We start from the raw sequence: 20,924 nt of genomic DNA, 5'->3' as shown, positions 1-20,924 counted from the left end.
TGTACAGCTTTCCCTCATTTGGTCATGGGCGCTCAGAAAACAGGCAGACTGTTAAGTGCTGTATATTGCACTTGATTGGACTATGTTTGAGGTTTTAATAGCTTGCATGCGGCAAGAAAACAAAGCATCTTGTTTTTCCTCCACCGAGTACAAGCGGATAGAGACAGAATCATTTAAGACGCGTACACCTAGGCCGTGATGCACCGAGGTGAGTCAAGCGCTGCCATGGACACCGCACACCAAAACGTTGCTGTCAGCAGTGCTCTGATCCTCTCCGTCGGCGTGTAAACACCTGACACGTTCTTCTGAGCACATCTGCAACAGAGCCACAACACGCAGTCACACCACAGATGCTGAAACAAAGACCAAAGAGCTCCCTCCCTCCCTCCCTCCCTCGCTCCCTCCCCGCACCCCGGCTTTTGAGCTGATGTCGCCTGACACGGTCACAACATTGTTCCTGCATCGCTACGTCGGGCACGAGACCGAGCGCTGCGTCGGGACGTACCTGCTTCCTGTTTGAAGGCTCTGTGGAAAACCATTGTGACGAGCACCTGGTCAGTGTCAGCAAAAGTCAGCATGAGGGCTCCACAGGAGAGAGGGAGACCTGGAGGAATATGGTTACTTTAGGAAGCCTCCCTTGTATGATTAAAAGACGAAAATTAGGATTGTTTTTATCATTTTAAGGAGATCTACCTCTGAAAGTAGAATAGCTGCTTTGTGAAAAGAAGTAGGGCATTGTCAACAAACGCAACACAAGGCGGACTAGATTGCTTATGAACGTTTTCAGCCTTCCACCAAATTGAGGACACACTTTTAAGGTCAGCAGAGTGCCACGGAAGTGCAGCGGGTTGCAGAATGTTGCCGGCGCTCGGCTCGGTGCGTGGCTGAACCTCGCCGACGTCTGTGGCAAGGTCACGGCAGGAGGCATAAATGGGACTTGATGGCTCTGTTGTTCCATGTCATCCGCGGTGCTCTCCTCTGTACCGTTTGGGGACGGCACTGCTGAGTGCAGCTGACATGGTGTATGCACAAAAGAAAAAAAAAAAAAATATATATATATATATAAAAGGGTGGCAAAAATAGAGTCCTTTCCCCACTGTGCTGAGACACAAGCTTGAGTTAGCCCACACAATGAATTGCTGATGCATTTCCTGTATTCATCAGAAAGCTTTTCATTCCTCTATGTCAGACTAAGAGTTGTCTTCGTTAAATGACATGAGAACAGATAATGGAAGTGGACCGTAATGCTACGTCTTTTTTGCAAATGCATTCTTTTACTGCAAATTATAACCATAAAAAAAGCCTCTGATCCAACCCATTCTGTTAAATTAATAGAAGCACGCAAAAAAAAAAAATGTAATGATGGCAATTAAGTCTGGAAAATGCTAATTTTATAGTCAAGGACGATTACCTCATTTATAGCATGTGCTGGAATGATGCCAGATGAAGGTAATTTAGATCCGGGTTGCTCACGGTTACATCATGATGAATAGGAGATGAGCGGGGGGCTTCATCACACACGCACACCTCCAATCGCACAATTCTCAATCACAAAAGGAACGTGAATGCTGTCAGGGACAACTGCAGGAAAGAAATGAGACAGTAGCTGAATGAGGGTCAAATCTATTTTGTAAAATATAGGAGCCAGCGCTCAGGGGGACTATTAAAGGGTTGCAAAAAGGCCACTTGAGCTCTGACCATAAGCTTTGCTCTTGACTTTTGTGGCAAAATATTATGCATCAAAGTATTTTTATAACAAAAGAGGACTTTTACACTCAAGAGAATTTGAACAGAAAACTCCATAAGAGTTTTTTTTCCCTCCCCTTGCACGCCCTGGTAATCTCATAATGTTTATTGGCCAAGATGAAAAAAAAAATCCCCACCCGAGTGACATTTCAATGCAAGGATTTTGAAAGCCTAACTACATGGAGTAGTGTAAAATACTCACATAAGTTAATTATTTGAGAAAGGCATCTGTAATGGCATTAATCTTTTATAGGAGGTCTGCCTGGTGCAATGATGTCTAATAGCTTAACATTTCACTTTAGCACTCCCTCCATGCTTGTACAGTACCACATGATGAACAATGATAGGCCTCATTGGGACCAACAGCTGCCTTTTCATGTGTCATAAAAACTGCTGCTTCCTTGCGACTTAGCCTTTCTTTTTGTCACCTTAGCAGGGAGGCATGCTTTTATTCATTTACAAAAAAAAAACCCCGAGTCATGTTTTAAATAGCCTATGGATGATATATATTTATAGCGTATATGTGTATTTATTCTATATTTGTATTTATTCTATATTTATTTTATTTATATTTATATCTATTTTCTATGACATTTTTTTCTTTTGATACTGTAGCTATATGAGTAACAATGGCATGCAGGTCATACATTGCACCTGGGCTGGACTCTCTGCGGCCCCCATCCATCTCTCACACACCCAGATTGTCCCCTGGTAGGCAGAGGCCTGCCACATTAATGGAAAGGGGGCGATGCTGGGAGCATAGAGCCCGGAGAAGCCGGAAATGATCCCTCAGGCCATTGCTGCCACAGGATGAAATAGCGAGACTATTACCGCCGAGTTGTAAAGCCCCACACGCTCCACGCACTATCATAATAGAATATTGATTCTATCAGATGCCAGGCCGCGGCCTGTCCCCACGATGAAGAAACGACCACTAAAGGTCATTGTGTGAGAGAAGAGAGTGGGGGAGAGTGAGGAGGAAGAGCAAGAGCCATAGGAAGGATTGTTTTGTGTATCACAAACAAAAGTTGCAACTTTGACGCCATACAACAAATTTGTGAAGTTCAGTTCAATTCTTTTTCTGTTGAGCATCTGTCTTGCGCACAGCCATAAGTAATGGGAAGCAATTTGAAGTATTAATTGTTGATCAAGGCAGTTGGGAAAAGCGCCAAAGGAAAGCAATGACAAAACCATGTGAACAGCAGCACAAGCAGGAGACGTTTATGCTTGATTGGAGCAATTTAATGTTTTGTTTTTTTTATATAAAAAAAAAATGCTCACAAATCCTGGGAGGACAGTTAAGAAAATGACTTTTTAATCATCCAAGAAGCTGCGGTGCCTTGTTTCTCCTGATGGCCCCATATTGAAGACTTAGAGCTATTGGGGAAGGGGGGGATATTCATGGCAACAGTTGTGCTGATGTTCCTTAAGGGCTGGCGGAACTTTAAAATTGAAATAGAATATAAATATTAAATAAAATGTACTTAACATATTTTTACTGTCCACATTAAATAAGACTGGCAAAAAAATAAATAAATAATAATATGTCTCATTAATGTAAGTATATATATGTATGTATATAATATATTTATTTTCATTTTTGTTTATTTAAAACAAATTATAGCATAATCTGGACTGGAAATGGAATCTTATAATATGCTTTATGCTTTAGTACTTGAACAGCATTTTTGCAAAACAAGAAATGAAACATTGGAGTTTGCACGGCAGGGAGGCATAATACTAAACATGGCCGCGCAATCCATTAGGAAATTGACAAATCCTTACTGTGACATTCTGGCCTTCACAAACTTCGTGATGAATTTTGTTTTTGTGGAGCCCTTTGGAAAATATATTCATGAAATTTCAATGTCATCTTTTAAGCAGAGCTTGACTGTGACACACTATCCCTCATTTCTATTCCAGCCGTGGCTTTATTTAGTCAAATAAACACTCATTTGTCTTATGGTCTTTCTATTTTTTTGTCACCACCTTCTATTTGTTTTCTCTTTTTTCTTGCCCGCACACAGCACTGGTAATTGTCGAGGGCCACAGTAAATGAAACTGCCATTGTAGCATCAAATATAATCAGTTTGATGAGTCTTGTATATGCTCTCATACTCAAAGTAATGTGATATTGATTTGGCGCTCCTGATATAGTGCGCCACACTGATTATTGGCTTTTCACAAATTCCGGCATAATGTTTTATCCGCCGATCCTTCTCTGTAGCCTGACGTTCCCTCTGTCTCCAAGCGGCGTTTCTATCATGTATTCTATCTTTTTTTTTAAAATTGACAAACAATTATACATCCTCTTTGACCAAACCTATCTTTAAACGAATAAACTATCCAATGTCTCATAGAATCGCTTTCGCCCTGATTCTCTCGCGACTAGTCAAGGGTGTACCTCGCCTCACGCTTCAAGTCAATTGGGATGGGCTCCCAGATGCAGATGAAGACAAATTGAGGAGGAAAAAAAAGTTTCCTAAATGTGTCATATTTTTTCCCAAGGCTGGATGAGCCTACTGAGTGCTCCGCTGTTACCTTGCCACACTCTCATCAGCGCCAGCGCCAGCGCCACTTTGTGAGTGATGACTCTCCTACAGGAACCAACAGCTGTATGTGCAAATCATGCATATAAATCAATTACAGGGGCCCTATGTACTTTAAATGCACCCATTAATTAAGCAATGTCAGAGCCAATGAACCGTGAAGTTCATTACATTTTTAGTATTGAAACTCGGGATTATTTGAAGACAATTACGCTGATAGCTCAATGTCAGGCAAGTGACAGTGGATGTGTCAGTAATGTTTGTTAGGGGAGGCAGGCATCAAAGTAGCTCATGAAGTTACACTACAGGGTGGAAAAGTGGCAGAACAACATGAAGATGACAAGTGACTTGGACTATTTCAATGTACTTTTTCACCTGCACAGTCAGCTTGACACAGCTCTGGACACAACTGAGACTTTACTTCCATAGATGTAAACAGGCACCAGACAGACAGACATTTTTTTTTTACAGTTAAAAGCAAATAACTCATATTAAAGGCAATAGATTTATAAAAATCAACAAGTTATTTTGCATTATTTAAACAAACATGGCCGCCCGCATCTTTAATTGTGAGTGATCGAAAGTTGTTGTAAATTGGTGCGCAATAATGGAGACTTTCAGCTGCAGCTGTAGTTTATGTTCAGTCCACATGTGGATGTGTGCCATGTTCCTTTGTGCCACACTATGCTTCAAGTTGCCGTGAGATGACAGGAGAGGGTGGTGGTGGTGCGGGGGGGGGGTTCAGAGAAAAGAAGCCGGGCCCAGCTGCCTGGCATTAAGCAATGACCTCTGCATAATGAAAGATGGCGTCTACATTTCCCACTCATTACAAGGTTCCACACTGTGACTAAATTTGCATATTCATATATATTTTTTCTCCCGCTCCAGCCCCCCTTCCTTTTTTCACCCACTGCAAATGATTTCTCCTGTGAGCAGGACATCTGCCCGCCCGACTCTACTCAAATAAATAAATATGTGTGCAGGCAGGCACATGATCCATCCAGATGCCACTGAAATATGGCACAATATTGACATGCTCAATATAAGAGGCGCTCTTTCCTTACTTGCTTCCTTTGGCGTGCGCTTAAGCACCGGGATTTCATGTTCGGGGTCAACGAAGAAGAATACAGGTTGGACGACGACACCTGACAGAGGGTCTAGAATGTAGATCTGCGCTTTTCAACAAAAGATCGGTGTAACACTTGTTTAATCGTACAGATAATTTCTCCTCGTGTAATCAAAAAGCAATATGACTATGTCTATAAATCTTACTCTAATACCCTGTAAATTAAATATGGATAGAGTGGAATTCCAGTCACAGATTTTATTTACATATTCCATTTGCCCCTGTTAGTCTAAACACGATATTCTGATTAATAATGCGTTTGTGGAATATAACTTGACCAGCAAAATCCCAAAATACAGGTATAATGGTCATTTGTATTTTTTACACACTTGTAAATATGTTGCCTAAAGTGCGTTGCGCCAACTTCCTATGACATGTAAATAACATTTCAGAAAAAAACAACAACACTGAGAGTCATGAAAGTCCTGAAATTACAAAGAGCACTCAGCCACTTTGAATTCCTTTCATTTCTTTTTGTGGCTTTAATTCAATTGAATCAGGCATTGCCCAAAGTGTTGCCAATCTCAACAAAAAGCAGAATGATCGCGACAGCACTTTTCAATGCAAACTGTGTTTTGTGACTACCTCAAGCTGAAGGCTACATACAAAGTGTTTTCTTTTTCATTCCTCCACCTTCTCCCCGTGTCACTCGGGCTACATCCCCAGGTTGACTCCAAGCAGAGTAGATGCGCACACACACACGCACAGTTCTTCAACTTCAAAAAGTCAAAGTTCCCTCATGAAAGCTGTGCAAAAAGGTTTTTTTTGTCTTTTAACATAAATCAGCCAATGTGTGGCGCTGAGACCTAGCGGCATGTCTCCTCCCTCCCAGGGACCAATTTGAAATTTAGATTGTGTGGAAATGGTGTTTGTCCTCAGCAATCAAATATTGAGAGAGTGCAATACCTTCAGCCTCTCTGCAGCCTTCAGCATCATTTGTAAAAGGCTTTGTTGGTTGCTTGGATGAAAAAGGTGAGCAGAGAGAATCCAATAGAAAGGCACAAATCAGGGGAAAGTTTATGCTCTTTATTGAAAGTGCAGTGCACTATTTTCAAAGTGTGAGTACTTGTTAGATTTTTTTTTTTTTTTAATGGAATGTGTGTGCATGTTTGAAGGTTCGCTAAATTGCAAAAGACTGACAAAATGACAGTTGTTAAAGTGACGTGACAACAGTTTGGTGTCCAAAGCCCTTCCCGCTTTGCTTCACTCTCATTGGTTGAGTTCTTGTGCATAACTGGAGTCACACCTGCTTCCTCCTACTGGCTCAACACGAGGACACCCTGAGGCAACAGAGCCGCCATTAAAACTGTGCAATTTCAGTTAAACAAATAGCAGGAAAAAAATGTTTGCAAGCTTGGCGTTGGCATCTCGTCAACGTGTACTTTTCATTACGTGTTATCATTTGGAGGAAAAACATGCAAGCAGAATTGTGTTACAGCACTCACGTCCAAAAAGCTTATTTCTTTTTCGGCGCTGTCGAGTGACCGCTGAGCCCTCCTGGTCCGTGGTCCCAGGCCCTGATCGTTGACCTGTAAAGGGCTCCATTCTGGTTGCATTGTCTAAGCCCTCCAAGTCACCAATCACCTTCAGAAAATAATAGTAAGTGAGCCTTTCTCAGGTAACAAAAGCACCACCTGACCCACTTTGAAAATCAGTAGCTTCGGAAAAGCCTCGAGTATAGTTTATGCTTATGTCGTGGTAAATTGTAAAAAGTTCGAATGACACAAAACTTCTTGTAGGGAAAAAAAAATGGGACTCGATTTAACTAAGAGATGTTTGTTACATGTAAATGAAACTGAACACCTTGATAAATACAAAACCTCTTCATGCTAACAAAAGGGAAAAACAGGAATCCTTCATCTGCATTTTTATTTTGATGAGGGGAAAAAAATGATGAATGATCCAGGTTGCTAATATGAATACTTGACTTACGGGCAATTGCAAATGGTAGGGTTTGTCATAACTCCATAAAAAAAAAATCTGAATATTCTTCAAACTTTAAATGCAACTTTCTTCACTGTTATGTGTCCCAAATCAAGTTTCATGACTTGCAACATATTTTTTGATATTTGTGGTGTGTGGTATTTGTATGCAATCTTTTAATATGCCTTTTCCATGATGGTTAACACAAAATCAGTTTTACACATACTTTTTTGCAGCGATAGGAGTCAAGTTGAAAAATGTACCACATCGTTTTTTTTTTAAATCTAAAACTTGCAGTAACTTGCCAGATAATTACATGCGGGTGTACTTTGGAGATGTCCTCCTGCTAACCAGATATTGCTGCCAGGGAGGCATTAATCTCCTCATGCAACTTACAGTATATAGCCAAGGACGTTCTCCGCTGTCCCACACATACCCATACACGTACACATACACACACTTGCTTTATGAATCAGATTCATATTTCTGAGGGCTGACGACCTCATGGCAAATGAAGCGTGGCTCCTCCAGCACCAAAGCGGCAATCAAAGCCATAGTAATTACAAAAAAAGCCAGTCACGGGGGAGAATTGATGTGTTTTGTCAATTATTGCTGCTGCAAGGTGTTTTTCAAAAGGTTAACCTCTTCATATTCTCTGCATGTTAAATTAGGTCAATATTGGTACGGCCAAGATCAGCCGAATGCGTCGCCAGTTGAGTGGTGAGGAGAAAGGGAAGATGGGTTATCAGTTGTTAGGTGACACATGATCGTATCTGTGTGATGTTTGTCTTATAATATTGGAACTACAAACAACAGAGGGACTAGTCGGACGAGTTTTCACAGTGTTCTTGAATGCACCATTTATTGGGCACGTGTCCCGATACTTTTGTCTATAGTCTTTTGTGAAAAAGCTACAAATTCAAACTGAAGCATGCTGCATAATGCAACAAAGCAACTGCAGTTATAAAACAGCAGAAAGTGTATAGTGTGTATATCCTCTCCAAAAGAGAAAAACTGCTGGTGAAATTGTAAGTGAAAAGTGTTTTTTATTTTTTTTTATTTCTCCTTGTCGGTGGAGATAGTCCTCATCAGCATTTTTTTTTTTTTTTGCCGCCATAAATAATTTGCGGGGAGAGGTAATAGTCAAGCTGGCGGAGCCTTAGTTGTGCATCTTTAATGGAAGTTTTACAGAAGCAGAGCCAGTTTTTGCATATGCTGCCGCCTTCCATATGGAGCGAGGAGACAAAAACGAGAGCACAGTTGTCCGTCGACACTTAAGTGTTAGCCCGGGAGGAAAAGAGCGACGCGGGGGGACATAAACCCACTGTGGTTTTAGGAGAGAAGATAATGACTTTGCCTGCATTAATTTCTTCATCAGCCATCTTGTTTCTGCAGACAGAGCGCTTATGAGGCCTTCACTGAAGGTCCTGTGTTATACGGCTGCAGTTCCCCGCGTCATTTCGGCCCTAACTGTTGTTGTCAGCAGTGCTTTTTGTGAGGCGGCATCTGTGGAACATCTGTTTTATGAGTGTTTGAAAAGCGACACCTCACTTTACCTTCAATGTCATTTTGTTTTTCTTGCCGCATTGGCTACGAATGGCCGTGTTTTCGTATTGTTGATTCGCTTCCACCGGCATTATGGTAGACGCGCCCAGAGCCATATGCAGAGTGAGGCCATACGAGGGATCATTAATGTTAACTTTCTTTGAGCGGAAGTCAATAAAGAGCTCATTATTGTGATGTTTTACAAGACATTTGCATCATTTCATTCACACCGAATATGAACCTTTCGACACTTCCAGCCACATATATACTAGTAACCGGTTGAATACTAATTGCATAAACAATAGAAAGTGTTCTTTTTTTTCGTGACTGTTTCTCATTTTCTCACATTTCAGCAAACAAGACACACCTGACTGTTGGGTTCCTTCCAAACAGTGTCTAACAATGTCCATAGCTCGAGGCCATTCTTCCGGGACTTAAATTGTTAAGGTGTTCGTTTAGACAAATTTGGGCTGTAATCGTGTGAGTAATATGCAAAGCCGCTGGCCCCCGGAGCTGTGGTCATGTTAGTCTAAGGGAGGAGCTGCTGCTCCGGGGCATTGGCGTCCGGGACACTGCCTATGAAAACAGAGCACTTTAAAGGAAATGAGCCATCCGTCAATATTGCCTCAGTAAATGGAAGAAGCCTTCTTAAGAAGCGCAATTACCCTTGGTAACTAGCTGGGAAAAGAGTGGAGTCACACTACTGCATATTTAAATCAAGTTCAATATTTGTATCACTGTCGATCTCGGAGGGCAGGTTTGACCAAAGATTTTACAACTGAAAAAAGTTCATTTTGAAATTAACGACGCGTTGCACTTTCTCTGCCGTGCGGCAAACGTAGAAGCATATCATTTAATTGCACAACTATCATCAAAAGGTGTACACTCTATTCGCATTTCAGTAACTGACAAAACTTTTATAAGTATTTATGATTGACCTGCAATTGGTTTGTTAACCGACTGAGTGAATATGATGACAAATAAATAAAATAGAAATAAAAAAATGATGTCATTGTTCATCAAGCAGGCATGTGATTTGGTGGGAAATGGCATTTTAATTTAAGATAACTGTTGTCCTTTCATAACTTTACATAATCCATCTGTTGTCTGTTTTGTTTTCTATTGTTATTGCTATTCATCTCTTAAGTGCTATCACGATACATCTGGAGGCCAAGTTGTAAGTGTGTATCTTAATACCGGAATATAGACGGCCAATAAAAATCAGTGCAAGTATGCTTCTGAGTGCCAGGAATGCCCCTTGGTGATTCCTGGATGCTTACATAGACATAAGAGCAGTCTATATAATCAGGGGAGGATTAGTTTGGAATATGCATAAAAGGTCGGTCGGGACGGAGTCGTACTCTCTCGCCGACGCCGTTCTTTTGGTGCTGTGGGCCTTGTCTAGCAGCGGGCCAAATGCCAACAGCGTCTCTTGTGGTGAGGTTGCAAAGAACAGACAGAAGCACCCGAGGGACGCATATATACATATGTATCCTTCGCTTAACGTGGCCCTTATGAAACTCACAAGTGATGTATTTGTGACAAAGTGCTTTGTGTGGATACTTTACCCAGATGTCTGCTCTGGCTCTGCAGGCTATGCACATGCACACCCCCACACCAGATCGAGAACCATGTTGCGTGTTTACACTCCACATTAGTCAAACAATGACAGAGGACTATTAGTACATAAGACCCTCAGAGCTAATTGTTAGCATCTCCGTCCTTCCTTCCAAATATTAATATGGTGCAAGTTTCTTTCTGGGGGACTGACAGGAATGATTGAAGAAAGGAATCAATGCAGCACTTGTCACGTAGCACTAATGAAGCAATGTTTCACGTCTTGTCGAAAGTCAGATGAAAGAGTTGCCAATGTAATTATATTCCCCGACTGCTTCTCTCTGTTGATTCAGGCTGACGTTGTTGTCAAGCCATAGTCTCAACGTTGTCTTATCAGGCAATTGGTGTTTGGTAAGCAGTGACTACAACAGATGAAGTTATGATTTGTTTCTGGGGGCAAATTCTTTCTCTTGTATTTGAGAAGGAAACACCATTTTACATTTGTTTTTGCCCAAGGAAAACCTTTTGATTCTAGTTCTTCAGGTTAGCGGTGAGTGTCGTTTTTCCACCCTCTTACACCACACAGCTGTACTGTTGTCTGTGGATTGGATTCCATATTGAAGCTGCGAGGAACTGTGCTCCCTCCCCACAGTGAGTGAGTGAGTGAGGGAGGGAGGGAGGGAGGGAGGGTGAAAAGAGGGAGTGGTTGGGAATCCGCATCCCACCCATCCTTCCATCCTTTTTAACCTGTACTGTACTTTTCTCTTGCACGAACTCCCCAAAAATGAAAGCCAAACTCTGGCAGGGCAGTATATTTGCTCAAAATATTACTATGAATACATTTGGTTACATTCTGAACATTTTCACATGAATGATGCTTGCTTGTGAGACCCAACAAGTGTGACTCCCAAATGCCGTACCTCAATGATGGCCCCATCTGGTTGTCGGAGGAAATGTCTGTATCTTTGCTTGAGCCCGCTTAGGTAGAGCGTGTAGATGGCCATGTGGGTGCTGGTCTCTCCGTGTGGCATTGACTCACTATGTGGGTCATCTATGGGGGTTGAGGAACCAGCCAATGGGTTCTCTGCTGTCCAGATATAGTCATAGACTGCCACCTAGTCACACACAAAATGAGATTTATTGTACAATATATTCTATTTTCTCTCCGCATAAAAAAATGTCTGAGCTATAAATGTGACAATAGATTCACCAATAACTTAAAAAAAAAATGCAGATACAGGTTTGGGGGGGGGTGCAAATATATGAAATGATATTTATAAATATTTATTATATTTATACGTATTTGGGGCTTTCACACCTGTAATGCTGTGCCCTTCTTTATTAGGGTGAGACACAGGCAGCAAGCAGAGCGTGTAACATGTTATATAGGTCATGTAACTCGAAGTCATCCATGTGTGAAGATCATGGAACCTCGATCTGAACGTGTGCGCTGGTAAAGGCTCCAATGTGTCCTGAGTGCACAATTCCGGGGGATTTTACACACGGTGTCAGTTACGAAGATTATCGAAACAAAACGTGTATTTCTTCTGAATCATCTCTTAGATATGTCCAATGTGAAGGAACGAAAACATTCAAATCAACTCTCACATTATAATTCTGTGTGAAATGGCCAAAGGATACAAAAACAAGTGGAGTCACGAAGAGGAACTTTTTCAATGGTAATATTCAAGGTGACCCCATAATTGGTGGTCTAATTACTGTGTAATTTGTCTGAAAACATAGAAACTGTCGGAGGAAAAATAACGGCTCATTCAATGGGTCGTGAGTGTCAGGGTCAAGCTGAAGGAGAGCTTTAATTTAGCCGTGTATCGATGTCAGCCGGCACCTCTAAACACTTAGCCAAATACAACTCAAGGCACTTTATAGAGAAAACAGTGAGGCGGCCCTATTACCTCACTTGTAATTAGAGACACTGCATAAGCTGCAAAGCAGGCAGTCTTGCGATTAGAAAGGATGTCATTGGCAAAATTGCATGCGGCCTGAGTGTGTGTGTTTGTGTTCTTGTCTTTCTATCTTGGTGTGGCTCCAAAATAGATGTTTTTTTCATTGTATTTAACTGTACACAACTTTCTCTGGGTACGTTTCATATTCCATGAATTGTAATATTTGAACCATACAGGATACAATTATAGGTGAATTGACAGCAGCGAGGATTTTGAGATGTTTTCACAGCTATTCTCTGGCCCAAATTACTCACGGAATATTCCGACCCTGTATTGGGTTCCTTTAGGTTAAAAAAAGTGTGATGATGATTGCTCGCTTCACTTATTGGCCTCTTATTTCACCAAATGGGTGAAACAGCTCTAAAATTGGCCTCCATTGTTAATGCTGTCCAAAAGCACTTTTAGTGGACTTTCTATCCACACTAATCAAAATAAACCACATCAAGTAGAAAACAACCCACCATTTTCAGTCAAACGCTAGGAACTTTATGACCCGGTTTGATGGCGGTGGCCAAATGTCTAAATCTGTCATGTGTCTCAATTTCATATTTTCTGCTTTGACTTGAGTTGCTAGTAAAAAATAAAGCTTTTTGGTTCGAGCGGTCACTTTGGTTAAACACACCTGATTGGATGCTGTTCATGCTTCTGCCATGAATGTAAAGGGAGATGTTTTTTTGTTTTCTTTTTGCTACGGTCCTATTTGAATTAGCACGTGAAATCCAGTTGACAAGGCCAAACAAAAGCTTTAAAAGGTGTTTGCGTGTCGGGTTTGGGTGATGCCATTTCATGCAATGCACCACGGCTCTCACGGCTGAGACAAAACAACCGCCGGAAAGAGCATTAGAGGCTCCACACTACGACTGTTCTCTTCTGTTCTGCTCTGCTCTGGTTTTGTTCCATCATGGCGCTCGCCTGCTTTCTTGCTTTCTAACAAGAGTTTGAGTGCTCTTTCCACTCGGCCATTGTTCCATTTGATAGCACTAAGTGACTGATTTAGCTTCAATGCCTGCATGGAGCAGACAGGCCAGCTGTGGTTTAAGCAGATAGCATTCAAGTGAGCTAACTGAATTCAAAGCCAATCAAGCTGGGATTTATTGTCAGGGTCTGTATTTAGAAATCTGATAGAGTCTGCATCAGTCCCTTGACTGGCATCATGAGAGACAGACCTCATGGGTTTCGGCTGAGGACTATAAATGGCAAACCATGTTTTCCAGCAGGGGCATAAATTTCAAGATTTGTAGACATTATGGCAAATTGAGAAGGGGCAAGGGGGACGGAGGGACGGAAAGACGGACGGGGGCACAGGAAGTATGGGTGGCACAGCTGCTTGACAAAGACACTCAGTCTGTCTTTCTCAGGGTAAATGTGATTTTCTGCTCTCCAAATGATTTGAATACATACAAAAAGGACGTTCGAATCTCCAATTAAGCTGTTGCGATGGATCAGAATGTGCAAAAATTGTCTAACCTTCTCACAATTGACATTTCCCTCATGCAGAAACACAGTGTCTAGACTCTTGTCATTTAAAAACAAATGACAACAACAGTAAGCATAAAGTAATAGAACATTTCTGTAGTGACTTCATCATGGTTGTGACCTTGGCAGACATTGTCCACAAATAAACAACTTCAAACTCGCCTACCGCCAATGTTTCTTCTTGGAAGGAAGACCCTGTTCCTGCAGCCCGACCATGATACCCTTTGGTTTGCACTTCTGTCCCGCTTGGCTTTAATTTACAGTGAGGGAAATAATTAGAATCTCACTTTTGCGACGAGTGGAGTGAAAATGTAAACAATGCCTCCCTGCGGGCGGGTGCTTCATCACTTTGACAGGTGCATTTGAATTTGCCTGGGTGGTGGACAGGCTTGGTTATTTATGTATCATTGGCGCATGGAAGGCGAGGCTGAGGATGGGAACATACTTGCGTGATGGAGGCCAATGTGGAGAATGGAGGTATGGAAATGGAGAGACTTGAAAGAACCGTTCCCACCAAGTATCCGTTCGGCACGAATGCTTGCGCTTCTTCAAAATAACTCTTTTGTGCTATCCTCAAGTTTAAATCCCCCTGAATGATGTATGAATTAGAATTTGGGCAAACATATGGACCAAAAATGGAGTCAGCACAGCTTTCAGCCTGTCGAATTTCACTTGCTTGTGAACAAAGCCTCACGGCGAGCATGCGTACATCTCCAGTGCCTGCGGGCCATCGAGATGAGGGGGAGGAAGGGCTTGTGGAGAAATGGGGAGAAGGGTGAGGAAGGGTTAGAGGAGTATGCACCGCACAGAGGCTATCTAAGCTAGAAAGGGTCAACCCCCCCTCCCCCAATACTGCCGCCGCCATGGAACTGACCCTAGGTTCAAATCCTGCACCACATAGACACTGACTAAGTGGAAGTACAGCCGAGCACATGCCAACACAGATGAATTAGGCTCATTCACAATTTTGACATAGCAAGTGCACGCTGTGTATTGTAATACACATAAACAAGACTCATACGTCAAGGTTCAGAGTGCGCAAATGCCCATCAACAAATAAACAAATGCACACAGACAGAAACACACTTCCTGAAGAACACACACAGTAAGTGGCTGGGAACATGTGTAAGCATGAAGCAGAAAAGCGCAATCGACATACATGCATGGATAAGCCAAGCAATGTCAGCCATTAGAATGAAAATAGATATGCTATTATTCTACATCTGGCCAATATGTGGATGCTTGGCAGATATAATTGGAGCATCTTGAAAATGGCATGGATGCACACTATGATTTGGCCTCAGCAAAGGTCTATGTCTTGTTAAACGCACCACTGGACAAGACAGGCCACCCATTCGCATTTGCATGCAGGAAACACACGCACACACACACACAGACATGCACACAGAGTGACAAAAGTGCAAGCACACTACACTGGTTACCGTCTTCTTCAGCCCTCATTACTGTGCCTATCCAGCAAAACGAGAGCCTATAAACATCTGAAGTGGAATAATCACAGCTAAAATAGTGCATCCAAAACTAGCACAGAAAAGAAAAACAAGCAACGGTGGCTATAACGAGTCTAAATAAAGCCACTTTTAAAAGAAGATTATACACAGAGATAATATAGTGGAGTGTCTGAGATAATCCAGAAAATAAGATATGCATAATTTACTGTTACTAATCTCCTTTGCGGGAAATAATGCCTATTGCCAGCCCACAGTAAACAGCTCACATCACAGACTATCTCTTACTTCAACACCATGTCTCTCTCTCTCTCCCCTAAGGACATCACTTTACCATTTATGTACATACTGTACTTAGTTTACCTGGCAAAATCATATCATAAGCGTAAATCCTCATCAGATTTGAACCCTGAAATGCACAATGCACTCAGTTAATCAGATAAACATACAAAGAATAACTTTCGTCTCAATAACTAGTATGGGAGAGAAGTTAGCTTACATCAGTACTGCATATCGATTCTAAAAGTTTTACTGTGACATTATATACATTTATAATCCACATGGAAAAACATTTAACAAGTCCCATTCCTCCTTAAAAACTGTTTAAAATGTGTTTCTTATGTAATATATACCAATTTAGGTGTCCTGGAATGTGACGCAATTTGAGTTGAAAACTGACAGTATGTACTGATGTTAATTTGTATAAAAAGCTCAGATATATAGTCACAAATAATAAAGTGATACCACTTCAGTATGTTGTCAATATGGAATACATTTCAGTAGTTCAAGGGGTCATCTTTGCATTAAGATGCAGCAAACAGATGCCAAAGTAGGCTTTTGCCTTTGATAGGGAGCGAAAAATAAAAACAAGAAAGAAAATTGATGGTGAAGCAGCTTCAAATTAATCAGGCCTCGGAGGCTTGGGGGGTCATAAGCCTCCAATAACCAATTTTAGAGCCGAGGATAAGGGATGAGATGCAGTCACAGTCTCACATGTGCACACACACGCACGCACTTACATTTGTATGTATTTTTGATTGATTGATTTATTTCAGTTCAGTTCTCTTTCTCTCCCTCAGTGTCAGTCTCTACCTTGTTTTGACTCTCCCACAAAAGCCCGGTCAGGTCCGGGTTTGGTCGATAATGACATTCTCTTCCCGGATTAATTGCGAGGGCCGCATTAGGCAATGCCACTGACACTCCCTGTAATTAAACGGTTCAAAACCGACATGTTCATACTAGAATACCTTCTTCTCTTTTTGTCTGCCAAGTAAGGGAACCGTTGGCCTGTCTAGAAATGGGAACCGTGGTGGTGCTTTTACGAGGAAAAGAACGCTGTGGAGAAATAAAAAAACGGGAAGACAGTTGGCTGATGACACCAATTCATATGCCAGCGTGCAATAAAGGTGCATTTTTTTCACCATGATCAACATTTGCAGGTAAACTGACAACAGGCGGAGAAGGGCGGGGCTATTAACTGATCAACACCTGGTGGTGTGTTGTTGTGGTAGAAAATCAATGGATGGTTGGACTGACAACAATCTTTTTTGGATGGCATTGATCTTTTTGACATTTAACAAGTAACAAAACCAATTTCAATGCAGAACAGGATGTGTCAAATATCGACAGTTTCAATCAATCAGAAGCTTTTTTTCTTATCAGGTGTATGGGAGAACAATGATGCATCATTCCTATTTTTTATTGATTTTAATAACGATTGATTACACTGAAAGTATGCTTATTAGTCTTTGTTTTCCTTCACAATAGCATTCAAGCAGTGTTTGTGTTAACCATTGAAAAATCTTATGACCTCCTTTATAGAAACATTTACAGCAACGCTAGCATTTGCTTCAGTGATTATGTTTATTCAATGGTAAGTAGTTATGCCCAATGCACTTTGTACTTGCGCCCATAAAATTTTACATGTGACTTGCAAAAGAGTGGGAGGGGGTGCATGTGTGTGTGTGTGCAAACTGAAAATAGAATGTGTGTTTCATCTTTATCTGTGCGCTTTAGTTTGAGTTGACCACTTCTTTTACACATTAGTGCTCACCGAAGTCTGTGACCTTTTCAGGAACGTGGCCATGTAGCATTTGCCGTCATTTCTCATATTGAGCTCCCTAATACTCAGCCTGTGTGGATGCTGCCCTTGCCTGCCTGTTATTGCCTCAGGCCATCGGGGCCCAAAGCGGTGTCCACTTAAAAAAAAAAAAACCTTTCCTCTGTAATAGAAGAAGCCACTTTAATGTGACATGCACATGCAGGCGTGCAAAAACGGTTTATATGCATGTATGAGTGTACTTTGACAAATACTGTAGGATTCAGGTGAACGTCGAATTGGATTTATGCACATACACTCAAGCGTATAAACAAATGCATTGACCAAGGGAGCTCTAGTATCCGACCGACCCAGCGCCCACTCGACGCTGGTCGCTTTGACCTACAGCACCTTAGCACTCAGCGTGGTCTCGGTGTTCCTTTGGCTGTTGTTGTGGGTTCCTGTTTCCCGAGCTGTGGCTTCTATTGTTTGGTGACAGCGTTTCCTGTGTATTCTGTCACGGCCAGCCACCCTCTCTGTTTGCCTTATTTCCTGCTCAAGTGTCCAATATGTGAAGAGTTTTGTCAAAAGTAGCATACCATTATCTGAATGGATGAAATAAAGCATGATGTTACCTTTTGAAGATACAGCAACTTTTTAACCCTGGGCAGCTTTTCAGTCTATCAAGCATGTTAACATTGGAAAGCACCTTGGGTGTTCCAAAATTTGCCTGCCAGTAATCTATTAGCTCGACACACCAAGACAAACGGCATGAAGGAGCGTGAGCGTCGATGCAATCAGGTTGGCAAAACATCTCCGGGCCAGCCCACAAAGCGCCTCTCAGCCTTTTCTGCTTTCTATTTAATCTGTCCTCTCCTTCAATTATCCCAATGTCACCACCAGTGGGGAAACTTTGCTTTTGGATGAATTAGCAGCAAACAAGGTTTGCAGCGGGTAAACTGCCGGTGCACTCTGTCACTGCCATAGCGATGGCTCAGACAAAACAGTTTGCGTACCTGTTTAAGTATTTCAGAGTTCCCTTCTATGTACAGTGATCTGGAGGGGGTGACAGGAGACGATTAATAACGTCAATGTGCCTATACATAATTAATGGGGCTCATTACGGAAGCAGTAGTAGCTCCCTCAAAGCCTCCGTAGCTCAGATAATAGCAACAGGATGCCAAGCTGTTTTAGGTTCAAGGGTTTTGAACACATTTCAAATTGACAGCCTATCGCATTTCCCTTTTGTTCTAACATCATGTTATGTTGTTGAATGGATGGACTTCAGTTATTCTCAAGGATTACAGTCCCGTTTTTGCCCAGATATGATTTGATAATTTTTTTTTAAATATATCGTTGTATACATTTCTTGATTAGTATTAGTATATTTAGAAATTGATAGAGTCCCTTGTTTTCCTTCTTCCCTCCTTTCTCCCAGCCAGCTAATGAAGGCCTCGTGGCCTACTGTTATTAAAATTTCGCCCTTGCCTCTGATATTAATTGGGTTCGTAATAAGAAATGCGCCGGATTCATTATTTAATTGAAGGGGCACAATTGGAATACAGTTTCGGAAATGTATTTTTAATGAAAAACACTACATCCTGACCTAATCATATCAACCTTATTCTATCTAATTAGGGATGCAAAAAATCATTAGAGTTGCAAAATATTAGTTTCAGCTCTTGTCGGGTCGCTCCTTTGCTTGCCTTCATGAATTTTTACTTTATATATTTTTTTTCCTTCGTGTGATAAATAGTTAATAAGGGAAAATGACAAGAAATTGCACCCTTGCAAATTATTCTTGAGTTAGGAAAGTGACCCTCAATGGAGACTTGGCATCACTAATTATAAAATAATGACACATCAGCATGTCTTATTTAGATGAAAAATAACTCTGCGGTGCAAAATGTAATAACCATCAATTAAATGACGTGCTCTATCTTTTAAGCAAACTAGTAGCTGAACGTTAGATTTATTTATTTTAGTATTTAATGTCTAATAATATCTAAATGTTATGGTTACAAAAAAGTGTCACGTTTGGGCAATGTAGATAATTTACCTATTAAAAAATTATATTGAATAAAAAAATAAATAAATGGAAGAAAAGCCTACATTTCATGATTTGGTTGGCCCATAAGTTCAGCAAGCAAAGAGCAAAGGGAGTTAATGAAAATGGCAAACACGGAACGATGTATGCCACTACAAATCCAACACACTAAATTAGAGAAGGGCCTGCAGTTTGATGGCCATGTTCTATTTCCCTTATCTCAACAAGTCACATTTTCAATCACTATGCAAAAGATTTGACATCTGGTGTCGGCTTGGCGCTAATAGACTTCTTGCTGCCGTGCCGTCGCCATGAACCTACGCCTGGCTGTCAAACATGCGGCAGCTTCACTCTGCCCATGCTAATTTCACGTGAAGCGACATTTATGTAAAGTGGAATCCTGCGCTCGTGACATGGACATGTCCACCGCACCTTCAAAGAATAGCAAATGTAACAAATTGACTGGCATGTTGATTGAGCAGCCTATTTGACTACAATGTCTTTGTAATGTCATTTCCACAGACTAATCAGGCAGCTTCCTAGATGGCTTTCTGTTTTGGTAATTATCCTGTACTAATTAGAATGAAGCTAGATACCTTAGAGATGACTTCTCAGCTTTCTGAAATGTAACTAAAGACAATTCAATGATACAAAATCCTCCACATTGTTTTGTACTTCATTTTGTCCGGTCTGGATGTACATACCTTGCGCCTCTCGCCATTATAGCCCCTCCATTGCTCTGCCTTCTTGACGATGTAGCTAAGCTCCTGATTGGACAGCTCTAAGTCCTGAGGTAGGAAATAAGTCCCCTCCTTGGCCGTGAGCCTCTGGAAGATGTCCAGCATACGACCATTGTTGTGAAATCTAGATAGTGTGGAGTCAAAAAAGAAGGAAAACTGTGGGAGTGGAAAGCCAGTCTGAATCACTGTCTCCTCACTGTTAAGGTCAGGTGAGGTCAAATACCTAAGCAAGACAGACTAAGCAAAGCTGCGAATATAGTACGAGCCTGTTTTGTCTGTCACAATGGCTCTTTTTTACAAATCAATGCAAAAAAAATCTGAAGATAAATTTGGATCACAGCACGCAATGGATCAATACAAAAAATCTAAGTGCAAATGGAATCAAATATGTTGCGCTTTGAGTAGGAAGCTCTTTGTTCTCACACTGACTTCAGCAATGTCTGTGTCTGTGTGTGTGTGTGTGTGATGCGGTTGCTAATGTGTGGGAGTCCAATCCTGACCGACTGTAGATGAGTTTGGAGAACCCAGCCTGAGTCACAAGGAAAGACTGGAGACCGTATTGATCCGTAGATGCTTATCACAAAAGTGCGAGGATTTCTTTGAGCCACACATGGAAGCAGGCAGTCATCCTTGAAAGGGATTCACCATGTGTGTAAAACTGAAATAATGCATTGGCTGACCATCAAAACCAGCCGACCTTGCACCCTTCCGTAGAAATTGTGGTCTGTCGGAGGGTAATCGGATCTC

At 41.5% G+C, this 20,924-nt stretch overlaps 1 protein-coding gene and 1 long non-coding RNA gene across 6 annotated transcripts in view; one reads left to right on the top strand and one right to left on the bottom strand.

The window, feature by feature from the left end:
• LOC125985763 (uncharacterized) overlaps nt 1–20,924 on the top strand; it is a 143,823-nt gene that overhangs the window by 95,683 nt on the left and 27,216 nt on the right. The gene's annotated exons all lie outside the window — the stretch shown is intronic.
• The window catches only part of ofcc1 (orofacial cleft 1 candidate 1), a 61,141-nt gene continuing 46,648 nt past the window's right edge, over nt 6,432–20,924 (bottom strand). For all 5 annotated transcript variants that reach the window (XM_068648782.1, XM_049748780.2, XM_049748778.2 and 2 more), the window contains 4 exons: nt 20,142–20,301; nt 11,367–11,561; nt 6,867–7,005; nt 6,432–6,701 (listed from right to left, as the gene is read on the bottom strand). In XM_068648782.1, coding sequence (XP_068504883.1) covers nt 6,631–6,701; nt 6,867–7,005; nt 11,367–11,561; nt 20,142–20,301 — 565 coding nt within the window. In that variant the 3' untranslated portion in view covers nt 6,432–6,630. The remainder of the gene's footprint in view (nt 6,702–6,866; nt 7,006–11,366; nt 11,562–20,141; nt 20,302–20,924) is intronic.

The sequence above is a fragment of the Syngnathus scovelli genome, chromosome 18 (assembly GCF_024217435.2).
Source record: "Syngnathus scovelli strain Florida chromosome 18, RoL_Ssco_1.2, whole genome shotgun sequence".
Classification (NCBI taxonomy): Eukaryota; Metazoa; Chordata; class Actinopteri; order Syngnathiformes; family Syngnathidae; genus Syngnathus; species Syngnathus scovelli.
The sequence above is the reverse complement of the archived record's forward strand: the minus strand, read 5'-3'. Positions and strand labels throughout refer to the sequence as shown.